Genomic DNA, 12232 nt, shown 5'->3' with positions numbered 1-12232 from the left:
AAAATAAAATACCTGCTCTTTCCATCTTTCTGGAAAAATCCGACCTTCCATGTCAACCTGACAGCTGGTTTGATAAACGGACAGCAGCATCGAGCCCGCTGGGTTTAACTTTACGTTCCTGTACTATAGTTTGCAGAGCTAGGTCTAATTCATTTATCAGTTCTGTATCAATTATCATAGAAACCTCTTATTTTGCTTGGTAGCAGTAGTTGATAATAACTGGACGCAAATATTTCAATTAAAAACAATAGTATTTTCATTTAAGAATATGTTTGTTTCTTGTTTTACTCTTTTTTGCCTCTAAATAGCTTCGCCGTGTTCAGCTCGGACTCCTGAACAGCCGACTTCCTGTTTCCAGCGGGACGCGGCGCTCCTCGCGGTCGCTCCTGATTAAAAAAAACGACCGGATTAAGCTCCAAACTGAGGCGCAACAACCGGATTAAGCTGTAATGTGGCCGGGGCGTCAGCAGACCTGCCCGGCGTTAATCTGACGGCGGTGGCGGCGGAGGAGATGAGTCAGGACGGAGCCGCTCCTCTGACCAATCTGACCGGCCGGATGCCTCCAACACCCGGCGTGACTAATTCCCAGCGGTGTCTGGAGCGGCCTCGCGGCTAAAAGACTGTCAGGGAGTGTGTTTTTTTTTTTTTTTTCCCCTCCTCCTTTAAGAGACTGAATCCTCTGTAGGCCTATTTAATTACCATGACTTTAATACTGATTTAATGGAAATTAGTTTCAGCCCCCCCGCATGAGTTCCATGTGTAGTCTTATAGATAAGGGACTCCCAGCTATTCTATTCTGAATGTGCTATAATTATAGTTGGTGGAGGAGCAGCAGCACTGAGAGCTAATGGAGTCTGCAGACTGCTAATGTAAATACGACATGCATCTGCACTGACGGACTTTAAATTCACTTCGCTGCTTTGGGCAGATTCCCTCTTCTCGCTCTCATTATCACACTCTCCGTGTATGCTAATTATTTTATACTTTTTTAAATTTATTTATTTATTTATTTTTTTACAGTGCATACATTTCACATTTTGGTGGATTTTCATATCGTAAATATTCTGCACTCATTTCTTGTTTTGCCTCAAGAAATCCTACCGCTGTCACTCTGCATCCCTAATAAAGGTGGAATCCATAATTTTTTTCCCCTCCCCGCCCTATGCTTCCCATCCATACAGTTTACTTTGCATGTTGAAATGTTCAGTTGCCTATCATTAGTTACATAACCTCAGTTTTGCTATTCTTGTTTAGATTCTATTTATACGTCTGCATTTTATTTTTCCCTGCTGGATCAGAATTGGACTGGTGGTGCAGCAGTTTAAGCCCATAAAAGTTTGAGATTTCCACCTTTAACTGTAGTGCCCCCATGAGGTCAGTTAGTGCAGTGTTTTCAAACCGCAGGCTGTGGCTCCAACCTCATCCCAGTCCAGTGGGTGGTAGACACGCACCGATACCCATGTTTAAAATAAGAATTTGGCCGATTATATATATAAAAATATATTTTTTAACCAGACCTGGCCTGTCGTTTAGGCCTTCATTATACCTTCTTTGAACGAGCACAAATTCAACCATTCAAATTTATGAAACAACCTTCAATATCACCTTCTTTAACATGACAAATATTCATTTTAAGACAGAAAAATAACTGTTTCCAAAGCCTTTTTAGCCCAGTGCACACCCACAACCCTACTCCCACAGATTTCACACAAATGCATCTGATTTATTTCTAGTTTCTCCTGAAAAACAAAACCTGAACTACATTTGAGCACATCGTGATAACATAATCATTTCTCTTCGCCTGAGGCTGATTTTTACTGAGTAGAACTCGAATGCATCATAATGTGACTCGATGATACTCTGATGATAACGAGGAGCTTCGGCTCAGATGTGAAGATGCGGATTCTCCGGTGTCGCCGGTCGGTTTCTGTGTCGTCTGTGACGGTGCCTCTGTTAGAGCAACACCTTTCCCTCGCCTGACGGGAGGAACCAGCGGCACCGCAGGAACATTTCAGAGTCGATTTATTTCTCACGGATCTCACGCCTCAGTCGGCTAACGGGACAGGTGGGGATCACCAACAGCAACAGCAAGAGAAGAGACACTCAGTTGAAGTCAGCGTCTGACAGAGAAACACACCGACTACAGTACTTTTAGTTTTAGTTTTACTTTTAATTTGATAGTTTGCATTGTAGCACAATTTCTACTGTTGTCTAATGTTTTTATTTTCATCTGTGCTCTTTTCACCTTGCAATGTGAAGCACTTTGGGCTGCATGTTTGTATGAAATGTGCTACAGAAATAAAATTAAGTTGCTGTAGATGTGCAGTCGATCCATTTTGCCATTTTCTAAGTCTAACTAAAAATCCCATTTTGCCCTGAAGGTGTTCCCTGGAAGATGTTTGACGCAAACACATTTTTTCCGCTGACGGGATACGATTAGTCTCAAGCCCCCGACAAAAATGGACGGATAAAGATCAACCGCTGCCATCGGTGAATGACGTCTTATTGGCCAACGGGCCGATAGCGGTCAACAAGACCAATATCAGCTGATATCGATATTCCACTGATAAATCGGTGCATCCTATGCAATTTATCAGTGAGAGAAGTTTTATTGAGAGGTGTTTCCAATATTCTGTCCCCCCTCATGTATTTAAATAGGGGAGGACAAAAAACTAGAAACCCCTCTCAGTATAATGTAGTCCAGTAGCAGACCTCTGCAAACTACAACCTCAGTAATAAACACAGAATTAAAGAGACACATTCTGCACCATGTCAACACAAACTGAACATGATAAACTTTGTTCAAAGGCAGAGTTTATGGCAGAGCTGCTGTCAGACTGGAAGGTTAGACTGAAGGTTTCACTGCTTTAACCTCCAGAAAGCCTGGAGTTTGCTCCTTTTGGAAAAATAAAAAGAGCCCAAACACGCGTTGTGCTCCGACAATAACAGAGTCACGCTCCTGCCCGTTCAATAAAGCATGTAGCCGATGTTTATGCTGTGAAAAGTGAGCTTAGACGGTGCATCATGGGATTTTTCCTCAGCACAAACTCTCCAGTGATCTGGAACCAACACAAGCAACGGCCCGAACCTTCGCCCTGTGCGATCCATTAATTTTTTTTTACTAATTAAATTATTTGCCAATTTTCATGAAGTAAATTCTGTGCATCAGCGGCAGTAATTCAAATATTACCACAGCACAGGGGCGGATCTAGACACATATTCATGGGGTGGCAAGAGGGTGGCATGGAGATTTGTACATGAGTAAAGCATTGAATAGAAAACCAAAAGGTGGCATTAGAAATATTTATTTTGATTGATTTATTTATTTATCAACCCCTTAAATAGTGGGAGTGTCATATTTTGCTGAATTTACTTGCACTCGGACATTTGAGTCTCGTAACAGCGAGTTTCCGAACAGCCACAATTAAAAAATAAATAAATAAATTGTCTGAAATTGGGGTGGCAACTAGGGTGGCAAGGCATTTTTCTAGGGGGGCAGCTGCCACCCCCTGCCACCCCCTAGAACCACCTATGCCACAGCGGCTTTCTGAGTTCACTTTAATCAGAAGAGAAACAACAACAAAAAAAAAAGTGTGTGAGGCTTTTCAGGAAGTGGAACGGGTTCAAGGTAAAGGTCACAGTCGGAGCGGGGCGTTTTGGATTTGACATGGCCGACGTGTGTGTGTGTGTGTGTGTGTGTGTGTGTGTGTGTGTGTGTGTGTCGACAGGACGTACAAAGTAGCTGCTGCTGAAATCTGCTGCTCTGCCCTGAATTCAGCTGCCAGCGCCGTCTCTTTCTCACGAGGGCTTATCGTCCGCTGCTCTCTCTCTCTCTCTCTCTCTCTCTCTCTCTCTCTCTCTGGTGTGTTTGAGGTGTGAGAAAAAAAAAAAGACAACGGGATTCCTGTCAAGGAGAGAAACGGACGGCCTGCCGGTGGATTTGATCCGTCTGTAAATCTTTATTACAACTCGCTATTTACATTCTCCACGTGCTCCCGTGTTCAAATATGAAAAATGAAATATCTCGTGTTTACGTCTCGATCCTGTGATTCTGTCTGTGCCTTCCACATCACAGGAATCACAGTGCCCTTCAAACACACACACACACACACACACACACTCAGAGTTCTTAAAAGCAGAGGAATCCAATCAGCCCGGGCGCCGTGCTGGTAAACAGCGGCGATAAGGTCCCGGCTCCTCAGCCTGCTTACTGTACGACACGGGATTATTTACTCGCTAATTAGCAATCGCCGCGGCCGTAAATCTTAGAGCGAGGAAGATATGAATACTTCATTTCCTGCTCTGCTGAACAGGAATCTATAAATACATAAATATCTGTTGGGCTCATTCTGCTAATTTCCTCATTCACTCGTGCCTCTTATTAAGGCGCCGAATGAAGAGGCTGCAGCCCAGATTAAGCCAGGAGACATGACAAAATGTGTGTGTGTGTGTGTGTGTGTGTGTGTGTGCTGCTGTTTGTGAGCCTGCAAAGTAGCGTCCGCTTTATTTCACTTTTCTTACTTGGCTGATTTAAAGAGCATGAAAGGGAAGAAAGCGAGGAGGTTAATCCTGAACAGGATGTGAAACAAGCACATACACTATTTTTTCCTTTTTATCTTTTTTTTTTTTTAAGGTTTTAATTAAAATTTTTTGCTCTTTATCTGTTGCCGTTTCCCATTTTTATCTCCTTTTTTTTTGTTTTAACATATTTTACCGCTCTGGTTTTTCTACCTTCCTGTATAGAGCACTTTGAACTTTGCTTTAAAAGGGCTGCGGAAATTAAATGTTTTATTATAATTACTACTACAAACGGGACCACAGACTCTGTGTGTGTGTGTGTGTGTGTGTGTGTGTGTGTGTGTGTGTGTGTGCTGCACTGCTGTTTCACACTAATGTCAACGTTACATCTTCATTACACAGCATGCACTGTTCTATCATGACCCAACACACTTCACCTCCATCCATCCTGTCACACACACACACACACACACACACACACACTCACATACACACTCAGTTCATTTATTTCATTTCTCCTTATTTCTACATTGTAGTTTTTCCTGCGTTCTCGTCTGCGTTGCGTTTCATGTCATTTGTGTCTCTGTCGTCTCTTGTTTATTCTCTCTCTCTCTCTCTCTCTCTCTCTCTCTGTCTCTCTCTCTCTGTCTCTCTCTCAGTGTGATGTTTTAGAAAGCCCCGCAGGATTTTTAGTGTTCCTCACCTGCACAGTTTGTACAGTTTGTTCCTCCCACAGTTTTTTTTTTTTTTTTTTTTAACCTCAAATCAGCTAAACTCAGGAACAAAGCATCCGGCTGCAGCGTCTGTCCGTCCTGACGTCTGCAGAGCGAGGCGGCGAGGTGAAACATAGGAAGAACAAAGGAGCCACTTAACGTAACGCAGTAAATCTACAATATTTATTGAAGCCAACGAATAAAAAGCGTCCCGATGCTCCGTGTGGCGGCACAAAGGAGACTGTATGTCGTCAGAGTGTCTTAAATGTTCTCGCCGAGCCCCACCTGGGCAGGGCGAGCTCTGTGACGAGGGTTTGGCTCTGAGCTGCAGGTTTCAGAGCAGAGAGGAGATGAGAGACACTCTTTCTTAATAATAATCTCTCTTATTCAGGCTCTAATGGGGAACTTTAATGATACTGAAGCTGAATTAGTTCTCAGTTTGCTGGAGACTTCTGCAGCTCCCTCGAGGGCGTCTGGACACCGGCGGCTCCTCGAACCCCAACTCTGACAAGTCCACTTCCGGGACCCCTCACCCCACAGGGCCCAGTCTAACAGGCCCGGGGTCGCCTCAGACACACCCGCATCTCCATCAAGGAGCCCTGGAGGTCCTTCATCTGGAAACCGCCTCACCCCTGGGACGTCCCGCACGACCCCTGGAGCCCCGTAACCCACAGCTGCACTGCAAAAACGCAAAATCTTACCAAGATTATTTGTCTTATTTCAAGTCAAAAATGTCTTATTTCTAGTCAAAATATCTCATTACACTTAAAATAAGACATGATCACCTCAGAAGTAACTTGTTTTTAGACAATTTTCACGTTTCAAGTGAAAATTCACTTGAAACGAGTGAAAATTTGCTTGTTTCATTGGCAAAATTTGCCAGTGGAAAAAGTGAAAATTCACTTGAAATAAGGGAAAATGAGCTAGAAACAAGAAACAAATTTTGCCAATGAAACAAGCAAATTTTCACTTGACACAAGAGACAATTGTCTAAAAACAAGTTACTTCTGAGGTGATCATGTCTTATTTTAAGTGTAATGAGATATTTTGACTAGGAATAAGACATTTTTGACTTGAAATAAGACAAATAATCTTGGTAAGATTTTGCGTTTTTGCAGTGTGGAGCCTCGAGGAACCCTGGCACCTCCTCCAGAACAGAGGGAACGTCCTAAAGGATCCACAAAAGCTTCCACATCTCAGTCTGAGCACCGCTGCCTTCACGTGTGCATGTGCATGTTATTACAGAGACGGCTCTTCCTCTCACAGAGCCTCATGGGAAAACCAAGCCAGAGTGTCTGCAGGTTGAAGAAAGTCACATTTAAAGGGATATCCCAAAGTTTGGGGTGTACAGTTACAGTGGTCCCTCGTTAACCGCGGGAGTTACGTTCTAAAAATAACCCGCAATAGGCGAAATCCGCGAAGTCGTCAGCTTTATTTTCTAGAATTATTCTAGATGTTTTAAGGCTGTAAAAGCCCTCACTACACACTTTATACACTTTTCTCAGACAGGCATCAACATTTTCTCACTTTTCTCTCTTGTTTAAACTCTCAAAGTTCAAACCTTCGTAGAAAAATAAGTCCAGTATTATAGAATGAACGCATTCTGTACTGTACAGGAGACACGGCACGGAGGAGACTGATTGACAATGGTCTACAGTCCCTTAGCCAATCAGGACGCAGAACACAATGCGCTGTAAAAAAAAAAAAAAAAAAAAAAAAAGATCCGCGAAACTGCGAGGCCGCGAAAGGCGAACCGCGTTATAGCGAGGGACAACAGTAAAAGCCTTTTTTCTGACTTTTGCAGATAAAGGTATGAGGGTACTTGGACAAACTGCCAATATTAAAGTCTAGCTCCATTATGAAGGACATATACATGATATATGTTAAATATTCTCTTTATGAGATGTGATGGTGTGTGTGTGTGTGTGTGTGTGTGTGTGTGTGATATTTCTGACACCACAGAAAAGTTGTGCTGTCAAAGTGTATTGTTAAGTATTGATATCGATGACAGGAGCTGGTAAAGAAAAGGTGAAATATTAAGATATCTAATAACAGGAGATGTGAGTCGGTTCAGACCAGGTTCCTCTCAGATCAGCTGCTCGTCAGCACACCTGCGTCCAGGTGGAGGCTGAGCTTCACCCGAGCTGCGTGAGTGGATCTGCTTTTGTTTGCGTCGCCCCGGCGGGAGCTGGATCTGGAACCCCGGCGTTGTCAGAGCCTCGCTCCGCTAATTGAGCTACAGCGCCGCTGTCTCCGTCGGTGCTGTTTGTGTAATTAGACGCCGCCTCGGCTCGGTCCTGCAGACGCCGCCTCGCCGCCGCTCGGCTCGGCTCCGGCTGGGATCCTGATTCAAAGAGAGCGGTGACAGGAAGACGCCGTGGAGAAACCAGGCGAGGAGCTTTTGAAGGTTTCCGTGGCTGCTGAGTTTTCAATGAATATTCATGAGCTGTGAAACTTCACCGCCACCTAGCACCCCCCCATCCCCCGCCCCTCGCAGATCCAAGATGGCTGTCATCAAAACCACTCGTCGTAAACAAAACCAAGCGAGCCGGGAACGGGAGTCTATTCATCTCTCATGACGCCAATTTATAACCCGGGAGGAACATTTCCTCCCCGTCCTCGGGAAAATGATGTTTTGCAGAAATCTGTTCTCAGGCTGCTCTGAGGCAAATGGTTCTGTTCACAGCCGAACATAAAATCAATCAGGTTTGTAATGGTCTGCGCTGAGAGCATGACAAACACCCGAGGCGGCGCGGCGCTCTCCGCACGCCCACTCACAGCCGCCGTGACACAATCATTCTCCTTCGCCGGCGCGGCCTGAAAACCAGGAGGATTCTGTAAATAAGATATTACTCGGCGGACCGGCGTATTCCCTTGAACAATTTGCTTTTAAAATGAGTGCCAATTAGAAGCAGGAGCCGCTCTCTTCCCCTGCAGTGAAGCCGGATCGCATTTGAAATTTAAATCCGAGGCGAGACTCCTGGCGGAAGACGGACGCGGCGTTTTGAGGGGGTTTAAACAGGATCCCCGGCGATGAGGCCGTCGATACAGATGTGATGCGGGAAGCTCAGCTATCTGTCGCTTTGAAGAAGAATCCAGCCCGGCCCTATTTGTTTTTTTTTTTTTTGTTTGTTTTTTTTGTTTTTTCAAAGGGATTCCAGGTAAACAGGTGGCGTTAAGCTCAGACGACACACAGGCAGGAAGCCACAGAGGGGGTAAAGGTGCCGCGAGCTGATAATGCCAGCGGCACGGCGGCTGAATCTAAATGTCAGGGCGTTCTCCATGTGAGCTCCGTGTGCTTAGTGCTCGTCCAGGTGTGTGATGCTGCACGGCCAGGGGGAGGAGGAGGAGGAGGAGGAGGAGGAGGAGGGGGGCTCTTCTTCTTCTTCAATTTAGCCACAACGTAAGAGCTAAATCCGAGCTCGCGCCGTCGGATTCGCTTAATTTCCCGTCCCAGAGCCTCGACGTCTCTCTTTACAAAGCACAAACAGCACAACATGCACCTGACAGGGAGAGGCTGCCATCTCGGGGTAATTATGGAAGTGGATTTGTCCTCTTATCACCACCAACCCCCCCTCCTCCCCGCCCCCACCCACTCCCAGCAAATCCCATACTCCACAGGCTTCACAGCAAACAGCCTCGCATTAGAAAAGCTGAGAGGCGCCTGGTGTTCCTCGCAGCGTCACACACACCGACTGCAGGCAAATCTGTCAGTTTTCCTCGCGTGAAATCTCACTTTGTTGGTTTCTCAGGCAGCCTGCAGGCTCCTGGAGGAGGAGGAGGAGGAGGAGGAGGAGGAGGAGGAGGGGGTGAAATCCTCGTGGGCCGGCTCATATTTCTCACGCAGGGTCGGCTTAATGAACAGTGACGGCGCTGTATCTGCTGCGTTTTCACTGACCTCGTCCTGGATGCAGCTCAGGTGTGCTGCTCCGCCGGGGTCAGCTCAGGTGAGACAGGCGGGGCGGCCGCATGCAGCAGAGAGCGGGGACGCATGAGTGAACAGGCGCACCGCGGCGTTGGCGAGGCGCGGCGGGGACGCGTTCAAGATTCAAGATTCAAGATTCAAGATTCAAGATTTATTCATCACATGCATGAATGTACAGGTACAGCAGCAGTGAAATGGAATTGCAACAACTCCAGCACTGTGCAAGTAAAAAATAAAAATAAAAAATAAAAATAATAATAATAATAATAATAACGATAATAATAATAAAATAAAATGAAATAAAATAAAATAAAATAAAATAAAAATAAAGATAAAGATAAAATTAATAAATAAAAAATAAATAAAATAAGAAATAATATATGACATTCCTATATACAACGAACAACCTGTATACAATATACAACAATATACAAAAAGTACAAATAAGTAGAGAACAAAAAGTACAAATAAGTAGAGGGTTAGGACGTGAGGACGGTTCTCTCCTCTGGAGTCCCACAGAAAGACAAGTCATCGCGTTTAATACGCTTCAGGAAATGAATCATGAATCGTGAATCAGCGCTAATCACCGCAGACTCCGCACTTCACCTGCCTGAAGAGCCAGAGTGGAGAAAACGGCCCGGAAACACCGCAAACATTTATTATAGCCTATATCTGGGATGTAATAAATATTCTATATCAGATGTAATAAATCAGAGTTTGGAGCGGCGAGCAGCCCCTCGTGCCGTCTGCTCACTTTCTGCAGACGTTCCTGCTCTAATCTGCCTCCGCACATTAAATCTGAGCAACGAAACTTATTTCTAACAAAGTGCAGGGGAGCGTCCGTCTGAGCGTGAGCCGGTTGCCATGGTGATGCGCGGCACACCGCCTCAAGGTGAGCCGCCCTCGCGACAGCCGGGGGCCGCCAGGTGAGCTCTGCGACACACACGCACACGCACGCACGCACGCACGCACGCACACACACACACACACACACACACACACACACACACACACACGGCGGGGCGGAGGAGGTTACTCACACGACGGAGACGATGTCGCCGCGTTGGACCTGGTAGTTCCTGACGCTCCAGCGGTTCAGGAGGACGACGTCACACTCGGACACTCCCTCTGGGTTCAGGAAGGGCTGCTCACACACACACACACACACACACACACACACACACACACACACACACACACAAACATAAATATAAACAATAGTATAAATACATGTGCACGTTTATAACCGCACAGCGTCGTCTCACTCAGACACCAGAGTTATTAAAGTTTTGTATTTTTCATTCGTTTTTATTTCTATTTTGTTTTTATTTCAGTCGAGTTTCACTTTGTTTGCTGATTCCAGCTCAGTTATCATCGTTTAAAACCTCAGATTAGGACGACTCTTCCTTCTCATCCTAATCTGATGTTTCATTTCCCTGAGAGACGAGGATGAACAAACTGATCCCAGTTCATAACTAAACTGTGACGCTGAGTGTTTTCTTTCTTTCCTGACACATCAGATCAGATCAGATCAGATCAGATCAGATCAGATTGGATCAGATCAGATCAGATTGGATCAGATCAGATCAGATCGGATCAGATCGGATCAGATTGGATCAGATCAGATCAGATCGGATCAGATCGGATCAGATTGGATCAAATCAGATCAGATCAGATCAGATCAGATCAGATCAGATCAGATCAGATCAGATCAGATTGGATCAGACCAGGGGCCGGATTCTCCAAAGGTTCTTAAGATTAAATTTCTTCTTAAGTTCCACTTTTTTTTCTTATATTTGGGTTTAAGAAGAATCTTAAGATATTTTCGAATTCACAAACAAAATATCTTAAGAATCCAAACAAAAGATCTTAAGAATGTTCGCAACTTTATTCTTAAGATTTTTCTTAAGAATAAATGGGATTCTTGAAATAAATTATCTTACTATTTTTCTTAAATAGTATGGTAACTTTAAGACAGGTAAAGGTCGTCTTAAGTAACCACATGCTGTGTGAAGGTAAGCTATTTTTCAAACATCTGTGATTAATTTAGAGCCAAATTTGATTATATAATATAGATTAATGTAATAATACCTTAATAATTTTACATTGTATATGTTAACATAGTGATAATCGTTATCTAAACTGTAATTCAGCCTAATATCTAAACCAGTATTTAGACACATACAGGCACATATATTGTTTCTGAGTCTATATGAGGACATTTTGTTTAGTGTCAATTATATTTAGATTCCATTAACTAATAGGTTAGTAATATCGTCGCTGTCCAATACAAAGTATGTATCTCAATTTTTGAGAAAACACTTTTATAACATCAAATCAAAGTTGAGACTATAATGGATATTGTTTTGTTGGATTTTAGATGGAGCTGCTGTGGGCTGCAGCTCGAGGCTGTTTGTTTACATAAAGGTAGAGAGTTGAGAAGTTCGTAAGTGGAAAAAATTAAGAAGTTTGCAAGATAATGACAAGTTAAAGAACGCTGCAATTATCCTTTAAGGTGAAGTTATTATTGTTATTATCACTGTTATTATTGATGTTTTGATATTATTTGTGTCTCTTTGTGTGCTCTCATGTTGTGTGCTGCTGGTTTCCATGTTGTGTGTTTTTAACGTGGTGTTTCCTGAGTGTTTGTTGCACACATTGTGTATCTGAGGACACACACCCTCCTTATGGACTGTGTGTCTGCCGCTCTGTCTCACGCCTGTCCATGAGAATCCTCCACTCTCCCCGGCAACAACACAAAAAAAAAAAAAAAATCATTATTCTTACAACTTAGTTTGTGTCACTTGGTGGAAGGAGCGGCGCGTGACGAGGCCTCCTCAAACCGGCGGGCGACACGACGCGGGACGAATGTTTCATTAAACAGGACGAGCGCAGGCCATTTCACGCCTGCCGGGGTAATTGACAGAATATCTCTTATCTGTCGGCCCCAAAAATAAATATCCCTGTGAGTGCCGTCAGCCGGCGACTTTATCAGTCAGAGCCGGATCCTTCATCAGCTCGCCTCGCGCTCGCATTTCACCGCGTTACACGCCGGATTGTTTCAGCAGCCCGTCCA

General features: G+C 44.3%; 1 protein-coding gene across 1 annotated transcript in view; it reads right to left on the bottom strand.

The window, feature by feature from the left end:
- The window catches only part of immp2l (inner mitochondrial membrane peptidase subunit 2), a 179580-nt gene that overhangs the window by 140522 nt on the left and 26826 nt on the right, over positions 1–12232 (bottom strand). The window contains exon 3 of the mRNA XM_030053074.1: positions 10197–10300. Within this exon, the coding sequence (XP_029908934.1) occupies positions 10197–10300 (104 nt within the window). The remainder of the gene's footprint in view (positions 1–10196; positions 10301–12232) is intronic.

The sequence above is a fragment of the Myripristis murdjan genome, chromosome 6 (genome assembly GCF_902150065.1).
Source record: "Myripristis murdjan chromosome 6, fMyrMur1.1, whole genome shotgun sequence".
In the NCBI taxonomy this organism is placed as follows: Eukaryota; Metazoa; Chordata; class Actinopteri; order Holocentriformes; family Holocentridae; genus Myripristis; species Myripristis murdjan.
Note: the sequence above shows the minus strand (reverse complement) of the source record. Positions and strands in the feature narration are given on the sequence as shown.